The sequence below is a fragment of the Sus scrofa genome, chromosome 4 (genome assembly GCF_054392235.1).
Source record: "Sus scrofa isolate SSC_HxYL_T2T_F1_AM1 chromosome 4, Sscrofa_HxYL_maternal_Yorkshire_Landrace_v2.0, whole genome shotgun sequence".
NCBI lineage: Eukaryota > Metazoa > Chordata > Mammalia > Artiodactyla > Suidae > Sus > Sus scrofa.
In genome coordinates, this window is record NC_139386.1 from 98,928,939 (window position 1) to 98,951,173 (window position 22,235).

The window sequence follows — 22,235 nt, forward strand, 5'->3', positions numbered from 1 at the left end:
CCTGGACTCACTCAGTGGGTTAAGGATCTGGATTGCCTCAAGCCACGGGGTAGTTTGCAGATGCATCTCAGATCCAGTGTCCTGGTTAAGGTGTAGGCCTGCAGCCCCAGCTCTCATTTGAGCCCTAGCCTGGGAACTTCCATATGCTGCAGGTACAGCCATAAAAAAATAAAAAAATCTTCATTAAGATATAATTCACATATCATACTATCCACCCATTTAAAGTGTACAATTCATTGGTTTTGGTATATTACATTATTAGGTTTTTTTAAATCATGGTAAAATATATTTAATTTAGAATTTGCCATTTGGGTAATTTTAAAGTGTAAATTCAGTGACATTAATTTCATTCACAGTACTGTGCAACCATCCCAACTAGTTTTGAAACATTATCACCCCAAACAGAAACTCTGTAGCCAGTAAGCAGTAACTGTGTATTGCCCCTCCCCTAAGCACCTGGTAACCTATAATCTACTTTCTGTCTCTATAATTTCCTATTCTAGGTACTTCATGTTGGTGGAATTGTACAATATTTGTCCTTTTGGGTCTGGTTTATTTCACTTAGTAGTATAATGTCTTCAAGTTCATCCTTGTTGTAGCATATACCAGACAGAACCTCTTCCTTTTTATGGACAAATAATACTTCATTGTACATTTATACCACACGTTGTTTATCTGTTCATCATTTGTGGACACTTGGATTGCTTCCACATTTTGAGTATTGGGAAACATGCTGCAGTGAACATTGGTGTGCAAACATTTGTTCAGATTCCTACTTTTAATTCCTTTGGGTATATCCTTAGGGTAGAATTGCTGGATTCTATGATAAGTCTGTATTTCCTTTAGCTTTTTGATGAACTGCCAAACTGTTTTCCATAGCAGCTACAACATTTCGTATTCCCACCAGCAATGCATGAGGGTTTCATATACTCTAAATCCTCATCAACACTTATTATCGTGTGTGTGTGTGTGTGTGTGTGTGTATGTTTTAAATAATGGCCATCCTAAAGGGCATGAAGTTATCTCACTGTGGTTTTGCTTTGTATTTCCCTGATGACTAATGGTGTTGAACATCTTATTAACTGCTTGTATATCTTCTTTGGAGAATGTCTATTTAAATCTTTTGGCTATTTTTGATTCCTAGTCAGATTCGTTTCCGCTGCGCAATGACGGGAACTCCTTTTGGCCATTTTTGAATTGTTTTTTGTTTGTTTTTGTTGCTGAGTTTTCAGGGTTCTATATATATTCTGTAAGACTTGCTGGTATTTTTTTCCCATTCTGTGGTTCTTTTTTACTCTCTTGATAGTGTCTGTCCTCTGATGTACAAACATTTTCAAATTCAATGAACTCCAATTCTTCAGTTTTTCTACTATTGCCTGTGCTTTGGTGTCACAGCCAAGATATCACTGCCAAATCTAATAAGAGGATTTTCTCCATGTTGTCTTTTAAGCGTTTTTTTGTTTGTTTGTTTGTTTTTTAGGGCCGCACTGCACCCACAGCATGTGGAAATTCCCAGGCTAAGGGTCTAATCGGAGTCGTAGCTGCCACTGTATGCCACAGCCACAGCAAGTCTGGATCCAAGCCATGTCTGTGACCTACACTACAGGTCGTGGCAACACTGGATCCTTAATGCACTGAGCAAGGCCAAGGATCGGACCCATGTCTTCATGGATACTAGTCAGGTGCCTTACTGCTGAGCCACAATAGGAACTCCAGTTTTTATAGTTTTAGCTCTTATGTTTAGGTCTTTGAGAGATTTTTAAGTACACCGCTCACCCTGAACTTGCTCTCTGAATTCAGACACTGTGTCAGATATCAAGGGATACTTTGGACATGGGAAACTGTCATAAAAAATAAAAAATTTTAATGGTTATTACTGGACTAGCAACTATTGCTTAGGTGATACACTCCTATGATTCAATATTTGAAAGCTAAAAAATGAAACAATGAAACATTGTTACCATCATTATCCTTCTTTCCCCTCTAAGTACTCAAATCTGTTTTGGAATCTTCTTTTAGCCATCCTGTGATAATCCCCTGCTAACTATGGTAACTAGTTAAGCAGAACAACTCCTTTCTCAGCCAAAATGAAAACTTTCCTATGTTGAAATTGTCTTACTTCGAAAATAAACAAGAACAAATTATTTGGAACCAAAATTGGTACAAAGAAACTTGTGAGAATGTTAATAACTCCAATATCATTGCCTTTGATATCTCCCACAAATACATTACGTATATACAGCCAAATACATGTAACTACCCCCCATGTTAAGCAATATAAATGGTAGTATACTGTACACACTGTTCTGCATCTTTTTTTTTTTTTTTCCACTTAAATAGTATGTTCTGGAGGGTTTTCTATACAAAAACTAAGAGAGCTTCTTTAGGACTTTGAAATGTGGGTTACAAGTTTGTTTTTTCCAGTTTGTCATTTGTCTTTAGAACCTGCTTATTTTATTTTTCTATATAAAAGTCTTTAGGTTTTTACTGCATTTAATTAATCTTTCCTTTTATGGCTTCTAGAATTTGATATATCATTAGAAAGACCTTCACTCCAAGTTTATAAAAGATCTTAATAGTTTTTATGGGAGTTTTTAATGTTTCATTTAAAAATATGTAAATACTTGACCCTTTGGGAGTTTATCATGATATTTAATATGAGTTGTGAATCCGCTTTTATGTTTTTCCAAATAGCAAGTTGTCCCAGTACTTTTATGAAGTGTCCTCAGATTTGAGGCACTACCTTTACCATATACCAAATTTTCACATGTACTTGGTTATGGTCTGATTTCCCATTTTGTGTTACTGGTCTGTTTATTTGCCAGCATCACAGTTTTAATTATTATGGTTTATGTCTGGTAGGATTAATCCTTCCTCATTACTCAGATTTTAGAATGTTCTTTGCATTCTTACCTATTAATTTATAAACTTAATGTGATTTTAATAAAAATAGGTTTTTTCTAGAATCTGTCTAATTGATTATAAAGGCTATATTTTGTTCATCTTTATCTGTGGTTGAACTTGGAAGCTAATTGGTGGGTGATTTCCTAGAGAAGCTTTGAGTTTGCTTTGCCAGGAATTAGGATGTGTTACTAACACCTTTCCTGGGGACTCCACTTTGCCTCTAGGCCACAGATTGGTGCCTTTGGGCAACCACGCCTGCTTAGGTCAGCTTTTTTTATTCTTTTCTTTTGGTACCCTTCTGAAATCTTATAAAGCTACAAATCAACAGATTGAGTTTTGTTGTAGTAAAAGGTTCTTCATAGTACTTAGCCGGCTATGTGGCTAGGGTGGAAATCACCTGATTGTTTTATAAGAAATAGGCTCATTATTTTATAATAGATTTTCCAGTCTCATTTTAATTTGTCTGTAGTGGAAAGAGATACTTGCTTTTAAATTTCTGGCAAAAATCTAGGTTTGACTGTCTTGCAACTTCATGTAGTGTTTGTGTCATTTCATAAGCTGTCAGAACAGGGTAGTCATTCTTCTATTGCAATATTATAGAAACTGAAAGTAGAGGTGGAAGTCATAATATTTACTTATATTTATCACACACTAACTTAAAAGGAGAAGAGGCAGTGAGTGGTACTTTTTTAGCATTTAAACAAAATTCCAGTTCTGGAATTATGCAGCATAGCTAGTTATCCATGATTTTAGTCTAATTAGGATACTAAGCAAAAAAAAAAAAGGCTTTTGTAACAAATAAAAATAGCAAAAATACTGTTTGCTGTAGCAGATGATTCAAACTGGAACTTGTGTGAGTGGAAAGGGATTGGGGGGATATTTCTATACCACTGTATGCTGATTATAAATTAGATCAGGAATTCCAGTAGTGGCTCAGCAGTTACAAACCCGACTAGTATCCATGAGGAAGGGGGTTCCATCTCTGGCCTCACTCAGTGGATTAGGGATCCAGGATTGCCTTAAGTTGTGTAGGTCAAAGACCTGGTTCGGATCTCATGATGCTGTGGCTATGGTGTAGGCCGGCAGCCACAGCTCCAGTTCAACCTCTAGCCTGGGAACTTTGTTGGAAATTACAATAACTTTGGCTCGGGTTGTCACTGTTGGAAAGTGAAACAAGTGGACAAGGAGAAATCTTGACAAGGCTCTTTACTTCTGCAGAAGGGCGCAGGCACTCCAAAAAGTGTGCTCTGAACAAAGGACCCTCCCCTATTTATCCCTAACGCAGGTGATGTACCTGTCCCCTTCCCATTGGTCATTTCAGGGCGCGCACACTTCCCGGTGGACTAATTTGAAACAAATTGTTACTGGGAGAAGAGGGAAAGGGGAGGGGTGGGGGGGTCGCAGGAAGGGAAACTGGAGCAAAATGGAGTAACCAAGATTTTCTTTGATAGAAAAGACATTATGTTACTTTCCGCAACTTCCATGTGCCATAGGTGTAGCCCTAAAAAGACAGTCGATCAGTCAATCAGTAAATAAAAATGTCAAATAACATTGAGATTTGGTACTGTCTTTGTCATTGAATAGTTTATTTGATGTCATTTTACTCTAGTTAAAAGGATTGAATGAGCACAATGAATTATAAACAAAATTTATAGTTGTAATTATAATTTTCCTGTCAAAAGATATTTTCAGTTTAGAAAATACTGTGCTGATTTAATAGATTATATAAGAAACAGTCCATTGGATATATATATATATATATATATATATATTTTTTTTTTTTTTTTTTTTTTTTTGCTTTTGCTTTTTAGGGCCACACCTGTGGCATATGGAAGTTCCCAGGCTAGGGGTCGAATCAGAGCTGTAGCTGCTGGCCTACACCACAGCCACAGCAACACCAGATCCAAGCCTCATCTGCAGGCTATACCACAGCCCCCAGCAACACTAGATCCTTAACCCACTGAGGCCAGGGATCGAACCTGCAACCTCATGGTTACTAGTTAGATTCATTTCTGCTGCTTCACAATGGGAACTCCATTGGAAATATAATTTTGAACTTTAAAGAAGTGATTTTTTTTTTTTTCCTTTTTTTGACCACCCTGTGGCATATTGAGTTCCCAGGCCAGGGATCAGGGCCAAACTGTAGCTGTAGGGTAAGCTGCAGCTGCAGCAATGCCAGATCCTTAACCCACTGTGCTGGGCCAGGGATCAAACCTGTGTTCCAGCACTCCCAAGACTCCCCTGGATCCTGTTGCACCACAGCAGAAACTCCACAGATAAATTATTTTTATGGAGAATTACTAAAACCCAGTGAATCCAGGTATTCTAATTAAGGCTTGTTGGCCTAAGATTTTATTAAATTACAGAATTGATAGATTATCACAGGTTCTTTAATAAGAAAATATAGATAATAGTAACACTATCTCTGTTCTTGCTCAATATCGTTAATTTGCCTGGCAGTCTTTAAAATGTTTAACACAGATTCCAATTTTGAAATGAAATGTTGAGGGGGTAAATGGGTTTAATATTACCTAGGTTTTGGCTTTTCTTTCCCTGGCATTTCTGTTAAATAGCAGTAGTCTATTAGGTTTTCTGCATATATTAAGTACTTCCTTTGAATTATATCTTCTAGTAGATTAGTCTGATTTTTGGATAAAATCTATATATTTTTAATTGAGTACAATTCAAATACTATAAAATTCACTCTGTTAAAGTATACAGTTCAGTAGTTTTTAGTATATTCAGTATATTGGCTACATACAGAGTTGTGCAGACACCACCACTGTCTAATTTCAGAACATTGTCACTACCTTAAATGTGTATTTTTATTTTGTCTATTATACTTTAGATGACTGATATTTTACTTTGTACTTTTGCAAAGGAGAGTCAAATTTGTATCTCTTAATTTTGAATATAATCTCTAGTCTCAACTCACGGCGTTTATCCTTCCATATAACATTTGAATGCCTATCCTGTGCAGTAAACAAGTAATTATAATGTAATATGATAATTTCCATAATAGAAATAATACATGGTGTGTTTAATGAAATCAGAATTGTTGGGAGAAGCTGCTGAAAGGAGAATATGCATGGAAAGCTTTACAGAGGAGCTTATATTTAAAATTAGATATTGGATGGAGTTCCCGTCACGGCTCAGAGGTTAATAAACCCAACTAGGATCCATGAGGATGTGGGTTCGATCCCTGGTCTCGATCAGTGGGTTAAGGATCTGGCGTTGCCAAGAGCTGTGATGTAGGTCAGATGCGGCTTGGATCCTGTGTCTCTGTGGCTGTGGTATAGGCTGGCAGCTACAGCTCAGATTAGACCCCTAGCCTGGGAACCTCCATATGCCAGGGGTGCGGCCCTAAAATAGCAAAAATAAAACAAGATATTGGAGTTCCCATTGTGGCTCAGTGGTAGTGAACCTGACTAGTATCCATGAGGAATCGGGTTCAGTCCCTGGCCTTGCTCAGTGCGTAAGGATCTGGCATTGCCGTGAGCTGTGGTATAGGTCACAGGCATGGCTTGGACCCTATGTTGCTGTGGCTGTGGTGTAGGCTGTGACAGCTGCAGCTCCAATTTGACCCCTAGCCTGGGAACTTCCACTTGCAGTGAGTGCGGCCCTAAAAAGACAAACAGATAAATAAATTTTGAAAATTAGGTATTGACATCTTTATTAGAATTTTCTAGAAAGAGAATGGCTTTGGTAGCAAAATTGCATTTATCATGTCTTCTGGACGTTTGTCAGTTGTGCTATAAAACAAGAATTTGACAGCCCTTTCGTGTAGATGAATACTAAGAAATATAAAGAATGGAGGACAAGTGGAGAACTTAATCTTTTTGTATGGCACTCAAAAATTTAGGGAACCTCCACTTCGTTTTTTGTCTACTCTTCCTCCCTCCCTCCCTCCTTTCCTCCCTTCCTTCCTCTCTTTTTTGGGCCACCCCCAAGGCATGCAGAAGTTCCCAGGCCAGGGATCCAACCCAAGCCATAGTAGCAACAACACCAAATTCTTAACTGCTAGGCCACCAGGGAACTCCTGTCTACGTTTTCTTTTTTTGTCTTTTGCCTTTTTTTAGGGCCACACCTGCGCCATATGGAAGTTCCGAGACTAGGGGTCAAGTCAGAGCTACATCTGCCGTCTTACACCAGAGCCACAGCAACACCAGAACCGAGCCATGTCTACGACCTACACCACAGCTCACAGCAATGCCAGATCCTTAACCCACAGAGCGAGGTCAGGGATCGAACCTGCAACCTCATGGTTCCTAGTTGGATTCATTTCTGCTGCGCCATGACGGGAAGTCCAAATCCTGTTACCTATAATGCTCTGAAATTTTAAAGCAAAAATTACATGACTATTTTTTGATTTTTTTTTTTGTTAGTTTTTAAGGTTTTGTGGTCTTAGGAAACATTTTAAAGTTAAAATTGCTTTTTTGGAGAGTTTTTTTTTTTTTTTTTCTTTGAGAAATTTAGGGTTACCTTGTGCTTGTGGTAAATAGGAACTATCATTTACAACTGTGATGTTAAATCTTACCAAAGACAGGAGTTCCCATTGCAGCTCAGCAGTAATGAACCTGACTAATATCCATGAGGATGCAGGCTTGATCCCTGGCCTCACCCAGTGGGTCAAAGGATCTGGTGTTGCTGTGGCTGTGGCATAGGCCAGCAACTGCAGCTCTGATTTGAACCCCTAGCCTGGGAACTTCTATATGTGGTGGGTGTGGCCCTAAAAAGCCAAAGTGGAAAAAAAAAACTTACCAAGATAAAGCACCTTAATTTTATTTCACAAATCTATTAATAGTGAATTACCTTTGTCTTCTTACATGAGTGATGGTCAAGCAGGGATACTGTTGGGGCAGATTGATAGAGCCTCTTTAGGACACTAAACAGCAACAGCTGATGGCATTAGAGATCGGGTTTAAGGATGAGTTGCAAGGATTTAACTATTAAAGGGGCAAGAGAAGTGAGGTGTATTGAGGAGTCCAGGTACAGCTGACAAAGCTCAGCATGACCTTTGGATGTTGTTGATCTTTTTAAAGATTATCTGTAGGTATATGTGTATTTATCTTTTAACATCAACTACAGAATCCAATAATTGGGAGTTCCCTTTTTGGTGCAGCAGAAACAAATCTGATTAGTATCCATGAAGATATGGGTTCAATACCTGGCGTTGCTCAGTGGGTTAAGAATCTGGCATTGCCATGAGCTGTGGTGTAGGTCGAAGACGAGGCTTGGATCTCGAGTTGCTGTGGCTGTGACGTAGGCAGGCAGCTGCAACTCTGATTCAACCCCTAACCTGGCAACTTTCATATGCTGCCAGTGCTGCCCTTAAAAAAAAAAAAAAAAAAAAAGCTAATAATTAAGAATTCTCTTCCGGAGTTCCCATTGTAGATCAGCCGTTAAAAACCTGATATTTTCTCTGTGAGGGCGCAGTTTCGATCCCTGGCCTCACATTGCTGCAAGCTGTAGCGTAGGTCACATATGTGGCTCGAATCCATTGTTGCCATAGCTGTGGTGTAGGCCTGCAACTGCAGCTCGGATTCGACCCATAGCCTGGGAACTTTCATATGTTGCCAGTATGGCTGTAAAAAAAGAATAAAGTTCTTAACAGAAGGAAATGAAACTTTTGTTGTTTGTCGGATTATTCCTTATTCCCCCCCCTCCCCGCCACTAGTAGGTGGAAAAATATGAAGATGTCATACAGAATCTATTTAATAGACTTTGCCTTTTTGTTATAAGTATCACTTTGCTCCAGGAAGTCCGTAATGATAGATGTTAAGATAGGTATATATGATTGGGTAAAGTCCTGTGAGGGAAGGAGGCAGTAGTTTGCATATTAACTGTGGCTTCCTTTCAACCCCTTAATATAAACATGGGTCTCCAAGCTAGATTTATGGTGTTCCTAAGGCTCTAGTTTCTCCAAAATCTGTTAATCTAAATTGAGAAAATACAGATGTCAGAAATAAATAATGTTAAACTGAAATAGTAATGAGAACTCGATTTTTAAACAAAATTGGTTCTGAACTATTAAATTTGGTCTTTTTCTACTCTTTAACAGCCAAGTCCTGATCTGCTGTGTGTGTTTTACCTTCTTTTTTGGAAAACATTTCAAAGTCAAATATACAAGTTTGCACTGAAGTTCTGCTACTATATTAGGAAGTTGGAGTTTAGGAGGTGCTCAAATGTGTTTTGACACAAATTCACAGATGGTGAATATATATACTAGAATATTTTAGCTGTTTTTAGCCAAGTTTCATAGAATTGCTAACATCTGAGTATGCATGTGAAAGGGAAAAGATTGTCCTAACAATGGCAGGATTCAGTAGTAACTTTCACAGATAAAAACAGTTAAACAAGATGGAACCTGCGTCTAAACCCCCACCCCCTTTCCATTTTTCGCAAAATTGCTGAGTATGATTATCCTATAGTTCCTATCTAGCCCTTGATGATGGGTGGAGGGCTACAGATAACTGCTGAAGAAATCACAAGTAGGAACTGAAAATTACAAGCCAAAGGTATAGGAGCTTAGTAACTTTTCTTTTTAAGCTGTTTGTTAATTGTGGACCCTTAGGAATTCTCATACAAGTGGAAAATCTGCTAGGCATACTTGGTGATTTTTTTTTTTTTTTTTCTGTTTTTCTTTCAGCCTTAAAGTAAATTGTGTAAGATAGAAATGAAAAATTAGGAAAATCAAGGTTAATAAGTTCCTAAATAAAAAGAAAAATGTTTCCATATACAAAAGAGAAAAGAAGTAAGTCAAGGGAGTTCCTGGCATGGCTCATCGGTAATGAACCCAACTAGCATACTTGAGGACGTGGGTTCAATCCCTGGCCTCAGTGAGTGGGTTAGGGATCCGGCATTGCTGTGAGCTGTGGTGTAGGTCTCAGATGTGGCTCGTATCTGGCATTGCTGTGGCTGTGGTGTAGACTGACAGGTATAGGCTAGAGGCCACAGCTCCTATTCAACCCCAGCCTGGTCCATATGCCGCGGGTGCGGCCCTAAAAAGAAAAATAAAATAATAAAAGAAATAAGTATTATTGGTAGTAATGCTAGGACATGTGACTCTTTCATGAATTTCCTGGCAAGGCACAACTTTGGTGAACCCTTATAACAGGTCAAGCAAAAACCTTCCTTAGTCACAACACAGTGGTGAACTAAGCTGTCTGTGTTAATTCCATTTTTAAAAAGCCCCGCATTAGGCTCTTGGTTTAAGAAAACATTTTTAGTTGTCAAACACCTGTTGAAAGCATTTAACATCTTAGTGACTCATCCACTACAAGGTGGTACCAGATTGTTATCAAACATGGGCTCTTGTTCCCATGCAAAGAGCCAAACTCTGGCAATGGGTGTTTGCAGCAAAGTAAGGGGTTTTTTGCAGGGCACCAAGCAAGTAGAATGAGCAGCTCATGCCCATGTTAGGGGGGAGGGTCTTAGGATGCATGATCAGCTCATGGACTTTCTAATTTGTTGGTGGTGAAGGTAATGGTGATGTTTTTGGAAGCTCAACCTGCTGGTTCCAACTAGTCTGGGGTCTGTGTTCTTGGTGGCAAATCCCATGTTCTTGTTGTCAAAGGCTATTCAAGAGGGGAGAGTTGATGGTATGTAGGTATTTCCATGTCCTGCTTTGAATAGAGCTCTGTTTTCTTACATCTGTATTGCTTTCTTGCTTTGGAGGCTGCTTGAGCTAGAATTATTTTGTAGTAGAGAATAGAAAAGTTGACATACAGCCCAGCTTCTTCATGGTAGAGGCTATTACGCAAATTCTCCTGAATCTTCACATTTCTGTAAAGTCTTCTTTTCTCTCTTTAACATACATGAGACAGACTACTAAGAGGGCAGCCACAATCTGCCCTAAGCCTTGGAGGCAAAACAAGGAAGGTGCCACTCTTTTATCAAAATACCATCACTTGTAGAAATTGGGAGGGGAAAAGCAAATCCCTTTTATTACACTGTGCTATCTCTGCTATAAATGTACTGGGAAGATTAAAATTACCATGTTAGTGACATCAGGTTCAAGCCCAATTCTTGCTTTCATTTTGTAGAAACTTCTCTAATCAACACTGCATTTGATCAACACTGCATTTGGCTGATTGAGCAGTTCATTTTCTCTTAAAGTATAGCATGTTGGAGATATCTGCTTGAGTCTGTGTGTGGTTTGTTTTAATGGTGGACATAATGAGGTGTGGTGAACGTGAACGTTTCTCATTTTATTGTTGATCTCGCTAATGAAAAAAGTCATTATTGAAACAAATCGATAGGAGGCATAACTTAGTCCCAGCGAATTTAGCCTAAAGATCATATTGACTCACTAATTCACATGCTGCTTTTTTATTTGTTCATATCTTTTATTTCATTTTGATGACCATAAATCATTTCAGAAATGCTCATATACAGACTGCTCTATAAGTGCACATTGCTCATAAGTTCTGAAATACAGTTGCATGGAAATGAATGAAGAGTTTTTGGGGAAGATAGCAGAATTAAAGGCCCTATATAATGAGATAACAAAACCGAGAGCACTAGAGAAACTTCATGAGTAGGGAGAAAAGTTTGAATATGTGATGAAAGAAAAGTTTTTTCCTGTCTGACCTAACTTTGTGAGTCTAAACTACTGGATACCTTATTCTAAATTTCACCTCTTTCCCATTTAGATAGGGATTTAGGGGCAGAAATCCTGAGAGAAAGACTGTAGATTAAATTAGGAATGTGCTGCAGTGGTGATTTTTCACATCAGGGAAGAATCTAAAGACTTCTTTTCCTCTGTTGATATCTGAAACAGATTGGCATATTATGTTTGTTCCTTAAATTATATTAATGGCAAGAAGAGCTATTCCATATTATTACTGTTCTTTTATTATAATATCCTCTGAAGCAATTAAACTTCCTCCTAGCAGTATATTTTGCTGGATTCTTGATCATAATGGGGCAGTATAGTATAATAAGGGTGAGCGTAGATTTTGGACCTCAATCCAGAATATAGGGTTCAAGGGCAGTACCTATTTAATGGCTTGTAATTTAAGATAAGTGCATTGTGTTCTGCTTTTGAAAAGAAAATTTTGTGATTTTATATCAAAATACTTGATTTAATTATCTCTATGTTAAATTATCTTTAATAATTTTGTTTCGGGAACCCTCCCCCAAATCCCATTCTCAGACTTTTGGTTTTCTTTTGATTGTATGCCACAAACTGAACCTTTGCACATTTCTTGAAGATGTTTTCTGAGTATTTTTCAGAAGTTGATTTAAATTTCTTGCCTTACTTATATTTCTGCTTTTTCTTTCTGGGCCTTGCCCACAGCATATGGAAATTCCCAGGCCAGGGATCACACTACAGCAGGGCAACAGCCTGAGTCGCTGTAGTGACAACACTGGATCCTTAACCCACTGCAGTACAAGGGAACTCCATATATTTCTTAGTTTTAACATAGTTTTGTGAGTAACTTTTATTCCAATCACTTGGAAAAAATTTGTTCATAAACATTTTTCTTTTTGGCCATGCCTGTGGCACTCAGGAGTTGCAAGGTCAAGGATTGAACCCCTGTCACAGCAGTTACCTGAGCCACAGCAGTGACAATGCTGGATCTTTAACCTGCTGTGACACCAGGGAACTGTATAAACATTTTTCTTTACTTTTTTTTTTTTTTTTTTTGGTCTTTGTTGTTGTTGTTGTTGCTATTTCTTGGGCCGCTCCCGCGGCATATGGAGGTTCCCAGGCTAGGGGTCTTCGGAGCTGTAGCCACCAGCCTACGCCAGAGCCACAGCAACGCGGTATCCGAGCCACGTCTGCAACCTACACCACAGCTCACGGCAACGCCGGATCCTTAACCCACTGAGCAAGGGCAGGGACCGAACCCGCAACCTCATGGTTCCTAGTCGGATTCGTTAACCACTGCGCCACGACGGGAACTCCTACATTTTTTTTTTTTTAGTGGTTGTCCTGCAGTTTGTAATATATATTTTCAACTAAGTGCTTTTTTTAAAAAAATAACACTGTATTGCTTCACAGATAGCTTATAATAATAAAATAATACAGAAATCCTCCCTTCCTTCCATGGTCTCTTGTATCATTATTGTCTTTCATTTCACTTACACATAAGGATGTACATACACACAATAATATGTTGTTGAATATATTTTTATTTTAAATAAACTGTTCAATCTGTTAGATCAATTAAAAAAATAAGAAAAATTTTTACCTTCACTTTTTCTTCTCCAGTGGTCTTTTTTCTTTATGTAGATCTGAATTTCTGACCTGTATCAATTTTTTTTCTCTCTGAGGAACTTCTTTTTCTTGTTCTTTCTTTTTTTAAAAAGTTCTAGTTAATTTACAATGTTGTGCCAAAATTGTACAGCTAAGTGACCCAATCATATATATATATATATATATACATTCCCTTTTTTATATTATCTTCCATCATGGTCTGTCCCAAGAGACTGGGTATAGTTCCCCATGCTATACAGTAGGACCTCATTGCTTATCCATTCTAAATGTTAATAGTTTACATCTACCAACCCCAAACTCCCAGTCCATCCCACTCCTTCCCCTTTCCCCCTTGGCAACCACAAGTCTGTTTTCTATGTAAAGAACTTTTTTTTAAATACCATGCAAGGCAGGTCTATTGGCAACAAATTCTCTCAGTTTTTGTTTGTCAGAAAAAGTCTTTGTTTCTTCCCTTTTTTTTTTCCCAGCCGTGCCTGTGGCATGCAGAAGTTCCTGGGACAAGGATCAAACCTGAGCCATAGTAGAGACAATGCCAGATCCTTAACCCACTGAGCCACCAGGGAATTCTTCCTTCTTCAATTTTAAAAGATAATTTAACATGTTACAGAATTTTGGGTTAATTTTTTTTTTCTTCTAAGACTTTAAATATTTCATTCAACCCCTTTCTTGAATGGTTTCTGAAGAGAAGTTGGATAGCATTCTTTTTGTTCCTCTGTAGCTAAGAAGAGGGTCTTTTTTTTTTTTTTTTTTTTTTGTCTTCTTGCCTTTTCTAGGGCCGCACCCGTGGCATATGGAGGTTCCCAGGCTAGAGGTCTAATCGGAGCTGTAGCCACCGGCCTCCATCACAGCCACAGCAACACAGGATCTGAGCTGCATCTGCAACCTACACCACAGCTCACAGCAACGCCAGATCCTTAACCCACTGAGCAAGGCCAGGGATCGAACCTGCAACGTCATGGTTCCTAGTCGTATTTGTTAACCACTGAGCCACGATGGGAACTCCAGAAGAGGGCCTTTAATCCTATGACTAGGTGTCAGTCTTTTGGTTAGACTGCTAGACTATATACTTTACGAATACTTCTTGATTTCTCCCTACCATCTTAGGTAGGACAGGATGGCTATAGTGGGCTTGAATTGGATAATTTCTTCCCCCCAGATCAAGTAGACTTTGTTGTGACTAAATACTTAAAGGAAAGTTTTTGTTTGACCTGTTAGAAGGGTTCACCAGAGTTGTGCCTTACCAGGAAATTGATGAAACAGTCAAATGTCCTAACATTACTACCAATAGTACTTACTTCTTAAAATTAAGAAACTATAGATTGTTTTGAATAGACTTAAAAGGAGTTCCCATTTTGGCTCAGCAGTAATGAATCTGACTAGTATCCATGAGGATGCGGGTTCAGTTCTTGGCCTCACTCAGTGGGTTAAAGATCCCATGTTGCTGTGGCTGTGGCTGTGGCATAGGACAGCAGCTGCAGCTCCGATTCAGCCCTTAGCCTGGGAACCTCTATATGCCATGGGTCTGGTCCTAAAAAGCAGAAAAAATAAAGAAAAATAGGTTTTCCTGTGTTAATATCATTATCTAAAGAGCATAAGTTTAAAGCATTCCTTTGTTCAAGTGCTCTATTTTAATGTGTAATAAGGCTATGCCTTCCTGTTTCATTAAGTTCATGACAAGTTAATTTAAAAATCTCTAGTATAGTGAGAACGATGAAAATAGCCTACTGTATTTCTGTTTACAGACAGTAACTCTATAACTGAAATTCTTTGTCATAATTCTCTGAACATATAACTTGAGGATAAAAGCTAAATGTCTTATGATTCTTAAGTAATAAGTTATGACCACATAGCCTTCACTATTTTTGTTCTACTGTCAGTATCAATCAGAAAATAATTTAACTTATTTTTCCTTTTTTTTTAACTGATTTTCCATTCCTTTTTTTTTTTTTAAAGGGCTGCACCTGCCATACATGGAAGTTCCCAGGCCAGGTGTCAAGTCAGAGCTGTAGCTGCTGGCCTAAGCCACAGCCATAGCAACATGGGATCTGAGCTGAGTATTCAGTCTACACCACAGCTCATGGCAACACCAGATCCCTGACCCACTGAGCAAGACCAGGGAATGAACCCACATCCTCAAGGACACTATTTGGATTCGTTTCTTCTGTGCCACAACAGGAACTCCAATGTACAACATTTTTTTTCAGTCAGATTCATTCTATTGTTATGGGTTGTGAGATGCAGATACATTTTAGCAAAGAATCAAAACAGTGTATCTTGGGGTAGAGCCCCTTATAATGGTCAAAGGAATAGATGCACTCAATGTTTTTCTGGTTGTTGCCAATTTCTATTCTATAGGGATTATACCATTTACATACATTTCCATGAATTTGTTTTGGGGTCTTCTCTTCTGGCCCATCGGCTCTTTTGTCTTTTCATGTGCTATATACTGTTTTAGTGATAGAGGCTTTAAAAATAATTTAATATTTGATTTGCTTATCCACTTGCTTCTTTTTAGCTTTTGCTAGTTATTCTTGCTCATCTATGTTTCCCATTGAATGTTATGACCGTTATTATTCTTGAGAGAAATCTTGTTGGTATTTTTACTAGGATCACATTAAGTTTGCGTAGGGAAAATTGTCATCTTTGTGTCTTCTGTCCACAAACAGATTATGTCCTTATATTTGTTCAGATCTTTCATTTGTATTTTATTTTATTTTATTTTATTTTTTGTTTCTTAGGGTCGCACCTGCAGCATATGAAGGTTCCCAGGCTAGGGGTCTAATCGAAGCCACAGCCGCCAGCCTACACCAGAGCCACAGCAATGCCAGATCTGAGCCGCATCTGCAACCCACATCACGACAGTGCCGGATCTGTAACCCACTGAGCGAGGCCAGGGATTGAACCCACAACCTCATGGTTCCTAGTCAGATTTGTTTCCGCTGAGCCATGATGGGAGATCCTCATTTGTATTTTATAGTTAAATTGTTTATGTCAGTTATATCTCAGCTTAAAAAAAAAATCGGTGCAGAAACATGAAGGAGAAAAAAATCTTTGTTATCACAAAGTGAAAGACTTGTGTGAAATGATAAATTTGTAAAGTATCTAATGAGGATTCATGCTTTAAATAGCACTTTATATTATGGCTTAAAGGTTACTTCCAACTCTGATAATATTTTATATAAAAACACATTGTAAAGAAAACATAAGGAGTTCCCGTCATGGCTAAGTAGTTAACGAATCTGACTAGAAACCATGAGGTTTTGGGTTCGATCCCTGGCCTCACTCAGTGGGTTAAGGATTTGGCGTTGCTGTGAGCTGTGGTGTAGGTTGCAGACATCACTTGGATCTGGCATTGCTGTGGCTGTGTCGTAGGCCCGTGGCTACAGCTCCGATTAGACCCCTAGCCTGGGAACCTCCACATGCCACGGGTACGGCCCCAGAAAAGACAGAAAGACATTTAAAAAAGAAAAAGAAAAAAATAACATAAATGTATTGTCTTTTCTATTTCTCTCACATAAAGAGAGAACTTGACTGCTCATTCAAGAATATAATTAAGAATGCATTAAAGGAGTGAAAGTAGGTCAGAGATCGTCCTACACTGGTTTGAAATCAATGCAGGAAGTAGGCAGTGAACCATTATTTTAAACGAGAACCATGAGATATTGTAGCTAACAATATTTGTCTCTTTAAAAACAGTACATTCATATGCTAATATATGTTTAGTGAGTCTAAAGCAAGGTGAAAGTAGACTATTGATTTGCCTTTTTAAAACAATGTCAGGAGTTCCCGTCGTGGTGCAGTGGTTAACGAATCCGACTAGGAACCATGAGGTTGCGGGTTCAGTCCCTGCCCTTGCTCAGTGGGTTAACGATCCGGCGTTGCCGTGAGCTGTGGTGTAGGTTGCAGACGCGGCTCGGATCCCGCGTTGCTGTGGCTCTGGCGTAGGCCGGTGGCTACAGCTCCGATTCAACCCCTAGCCTGGGAACCTCCATATGCCACGGGAGCGGCCCAAGAAATAGCAACAACAACAACAAAAAGACAAAAGACAAAAAAAAAAAAAAAAAAAAAAAAATGTCAAAAAATATCGCTGGGATGGTCCTGAACTCCCGGTAAATGTATCAATTCATAGAGTTAAAAGTCAACAAAGATAACATCTAGAGGACCTAACACACTGTGACATTAGTATAATATTAGATTTTTTAGAAAGCATTGTTGCCTCCTGTCTTATATCTGATATATGATCATTTAGTTTGAGTGTAATGCTAAACTGAAATGGTATAACGTTTACTCTCTCTGAAATCCTTTTCTTGTTTGAATTTTAGGACCCTTCAAAGTTATACAAGAAATCAGGTGATGCTGCAGCCATTGAATGCCAGTCTGAAGAAAGCATCCATCTTCATTCACAGGGAGAAAACAATCCTTTGTCTAAGAAGCTTTCTCCAGTACACTCAGAAATGACAGATTACATTAATGCAGCATCATCTACTCTTGTTGGTAGCCGGGATCCTGATTTAAAGGACAGAGCATTACTTAATGGTGGAACGAGTGTAACTGAAAAGTTAGCCCAGCTCATTGCAACTTGTCCTCCCTCCAAGTCTTCCAAGACAAAACCGAAGAAGTTAGGAACTGGCACTACTGCAGGATTGGTTAGCAAGGATTTGATCAGGAAAGCAGGTGTTAGCTCTGTAGCTGGAATAATACATAAGGACCTAATAAAAAAACCAACTATCAGCACAGCAGTTGGATTGGTAACTAAAGATCCTGGGAAAAAGCCGGTGTTTAATGCAGCAGTGGGATTGGTCAATAAGGACTCTGTGAAAAAACTAGGAACTGGCACTACAACAGTATTCATTAATAAAGACTTGGGCAAAAAACCAGGGACTATCACTACAGTAGGACTGCTGAGCAAGGATTCAGGAAAGAAGCTGGGAATTGGTATTGTTCCAGGTTTAGTGAATAAGGAATCTGGAAAGAAGCTAGGACTTGGCACTGTGGTTGGACTAGTTAATAAAGACTTGGGAAAGAAGTTGGGTTCTACTGTTGGCCTAGTGGCCAAAGACTGTGCAAAGAAGATTGTAGCAAATTCAACAATGGGATTAGTTAATAAAGACATTGGAAAAAAACTAGTGAGTTGTCCTATGGCAGGACTAGTCAGTAAAGATGCCATAAACCTTAAAGCGGAAGCACTGCTTCCCACTCAGGAACCACTTAAGGCTTCTTGTAGTACAAACATCAGTAGTCATGAAAGTCAGGAACTTTCTGAATCCCCGAAAGACAGTTCCACCAGCAAAACTTTTGAGAAGAATGTTATACGGCAGAGTAAAGAAAGCATATTGGAAAAGTTCTCAGTTCGAAAGGAAATTATTAATTTGGAAAAAGAAATATTTAATGAAGGAACATGCATTCAGGCAGACAGGGGGTCTTATGAAACCTCGAAGCATGAAAAGCAACCTCCCGTATATTGCACTTCTCCGGACTTTCAGATGGGAGGTGCTTCTGATGCATCTACAGCAAAATCCCCTTTTAGTGCAGTAGGAGAAAGCAGTCTCCCTTCCCCATCACCTACTGTATCAGTTAATCCTTTAACCAGAAGTCCCCCTGAAACTTCTTCACAGATGACTCCTAATCCGTTACTCTTAAGTCCTACCACAGAACTAATGAAAGAAATTTCTGAATCTGTTGGAAAGAACCAATTTACTTCTGAAAGTACCCACTTGAACATTGGTCATAGGTCTGTGGGTCATAGCATGAGTATTGAATGTAAAGGGATTGATAAAGAGCTGAATGATTCCAAAAGTACACATATAGATATTCCAAGAATAAGCTCTTCCCTGGGAAAAAAGCCAAGTTTGACTTCTGAATCCAGTATTCATACAATTACCCCTTCAGTTGTTAACTTTACTAGTTTATTTAGTAACAAGCCCTTCCTAAAACTTGGTGCAGTAACCGCACCTGACAAACACTGCCAAGTTGCTGAAAGCCTAAGCACTACTTTGCAGTCCAAACCATTAAAAAAAAGAAAAGGAAGAAAACCTCGGTGGACTAAAGTGGTGGCAAGAAGCACATGCCGGTCTCCAAAAGGGCTAGAATTGGAAAGATCAGAGCTTTTTAAAAATGTTTCATGTAGTTCACTATCAAATAGTAATTCTGAGCCAGCCAAGTTTATGAAGAACATTGGACCATCTTCATTTGTAGATCATGACTTCCTTAAACGCAGATTGCCAAAGTTGAGCAAATCGACAACTCCATCTCTTGCTCTCTTAACTGATAGTGAAAAACCATCTCATAAATCTTTTGCTACTCACAAACTGCCCTCCAGTATGTGTGTCTCTAGTGACCTTTTGTCTGATATTTATAAGCCCAAAAGAGGAAGACCTAAATCTAAGGAGATGCCTCAACTGGAAGGTCCACCTAAAAGGACTCTAAAAATTCCTGCCTCTAAAGTTTTTTCTTTGCAGTCTAAGGAAGAACAAGAACCCCCAATTTTACAGCCAGAAATTGAAATTCCTTCCTTCAAACAAAGTCTCTCTGTTTCTCCTTTTCCAAAAAAGAGAGGCAGACCTAAGAGACAAATGAGATCACCAGTCAAGATGAAGCCACCTGTACTATCAGTGGCTCCATTTGTTGCCACTGAAAGCCCAAGCAAGCTAGAGTCTGAAAGTGACAACCATAGAAGTAGCAGTGATTTCTTTGAGAGTGAGGATCAATTTCAGGATCCAGATGATCTAGATGACAGTCATAGGCCAACTGTCTGCAGTATGAGTGACCTTGAGATGGAACCAGATAAAAAAATTACCAAGAGAAACAATGGACAATTAATGAAAACAATTATCCGCAAAATAAATAAAATGAAGACTTTAAAGAGAAAGAAACTGTTGAATCAGATTCTTTCAAGTTCTGTAGAATCAAGTAATAAAGGGAAAGTGCAATCCAAACTCCACAATACAGTGTCAAGTCTTGCCGCCACTTTTGGCTCTAAATTGGGCCAACAGATAAATGTCAGCAAGAAAGGAACCATTTACATAGGAAAGAGGAGGGGTCGAAAACCAAAAACTGTCTTAAATGGCATTCTTTCTGGTAGCCCTACCAGCCTTGCTGTTCTTGAACAAACAGCTCAACAGGCAACTGGGTCAGCATTAGGACCTATCCTTCCCCCTTTACTGCCTTCATCTGCTAGTAGTTCTGAGATTCTTCCATCACCTATTTGCTCTCAGTCTTCTGGGACTAGTGGAGGTCAGAGCCCTGTAAGTAGTGATGCAGGTTTCGTCGAACCCAGTTCAGTGCCGTATTTGCATTTACACTCAAGACAGGGCAGTATGATTCAGACTCTTGCAATGAAGAAGGCCTCAAAGGGGAGGAGGCGATTATCTCCTCCTACTTTGCTGCCAAATTCTCCTTCGCACTTGAGTGAACTCACATCTCTGAAAGAAGCTACTCCTTCACCCATTAGTGAGTCTCATAGTGATGAGACCATTCCCAGTGATAGTGGAATTGGAACAGATAATAACAGTACATCAGATAGGGCAGAGAAATTTTGTGGGCAAAAAAAGAGAAGGCATTCTTTTGAGCATGTTTCTCTGATTCCCCCTGAAACCTCTACAGTCCTAAGCAGTCTTAAAGAAAAACATAAACATAAATGTAAGCGCAGGAATCATGATTACCTCAGCTATGACAAGATGAAAAGGCAAAAACGAAAACGGAAAAAGAAATATCCCCAACTCCGAAATAGACAGGATCCAGATTTTATCGCAGATCTGGAGGAATTAATAAGTCGTCTAAGTGAAATTCGAATCACTCATCGAAGTCATCATTTTATCCCCCGAGATCTTCTCCCAACTATTTTTCGAATCAACTTTAATAGTTTCTATACACATCCTTCTTTCCCCTTAGACCCTTTGCACTACATTCGAAAACCTGACTTAAAAAAGAAGAGAGGCAGACCCCCTAAGATGAGGGAGGCAATGGCTGAGATGCCTTTTATGCACAGCCTTAGTTTTCCTCTTTCTAGTACTGGATTTTACCCTTCTTACGGCATGCCTTACTCTCCCTCACCCCTTACAGCTGCTCCCATAGGATTAGGTTACTATGGAAGGTATCCCCCCACTCTTTATCCACCTCCTCCATCTCCTTCTTTCACCACTCCACTTCCACCTCCTTCCTATATGCATGCTGGTCATTTACTTCTCAATCCCACCAAATACCATAAGAAAAAGCATAAGCTGCTTCGACAGGAGGCCTTTCTTACAACCAGCAGGACTCCCCTCCTTTCCATGAGTACCTATCCTAGCGTTCCTCCTGAGATGGCCTATGGTTGGATGGTCGAGCACAAACACAGGCACCGTCACAAACACAGAGAACACCGTTCTTCTGAGCAGCCACAGGTTTCCATGGACAGTGGCTCCTCCAGATCCGTCCTGGAATCTTTGAAGCGCTATCGATTTGGAAAGGATACCGTTGGAGAGCGATATAAACATAAAGAAAAGCACCGGTGTCATATGTCCTGCCCTCATCTCTCTCCTTCAAAAAGCATAATAAACAGAGAAGAACAGTGGGTCCACCGAGAACCTTCAGAATCTAGTCCATTGGCCTTGGGATTGCAGACACCTTTACAGATTGACTGTTCAGAAAGTTCTCCAAGTTTATCTCTTGGAGGATTCACTCCCAACTCCGATCCAGCCAGCAGTGATGAACATACAAACCTTTTCACAAGTGCAATAGGGAGCTGCAGAGTTTCAAACCCTAACTCCAGTGGCCGGAAGAAATTAACTGACAGCCCTGGACTGTTTTCTGCACAGGACACTTCACTAAATCGGCCTCACAGAAAGGAGCCGCTGCCTTCCAGCGAAAGGGCAGTACAAACCTTGACAGGTAAGAGAGTGATTTTGTTGCCTGCTTGTGTTAAAGGTATATTTTTCCTACTTGTTGCCTAATACATGTACATGAACTTGTAATAGCTCTACTGGGTTTTTTTTGTTTGTTTTTGTAAATATTTTGAAGTATTATCTTCCAAGTTCTTATTTCCAGTAAATGTGAGAAGATAAGGCATGTCTTGCATTAATTTTGAATTTTGAGGAGAGATATTATCAAAACAAACAAGAAATAATCA

At 39.2% G+C, this 22,235-nt stretch overlaps 1 protein-coding gene across 17 annotated transcripts in view; it reads left to right on the forward strand.

The window, feature by feature from the left end:
* The window catches only part of ASH1L (ASH1 like histone lysine methyltransferase), a 189,247-nt gene that overhangs the window by 35,325 nt on the left and 131,687 nt on the right, over positions 1–22,235 (forward strand). For 13 of the 17 annotated variants that reach the window (XR_014844073.1, XR_014844074.1, XM_085022729.1 and 10 more), the window contains one exon: positions 17,452–21,997. The exons of the other annotated variants lie outside the window; for them this stretch is intronic. Coding sequence is in view for 11 of the 13 variants with exons in the window: in XM_085022729.1 (XP_084878855.1) it covers positions 17,452–21,997 (4,546 nt within the window). In the remaining 2 variants the exon portion in view is untranslated. The remainder of the gene's footprint in view (positions 1–17,451; positions 21,998–22,235) is intronic. 17 annotated transcript variants of the gene reach the window in all.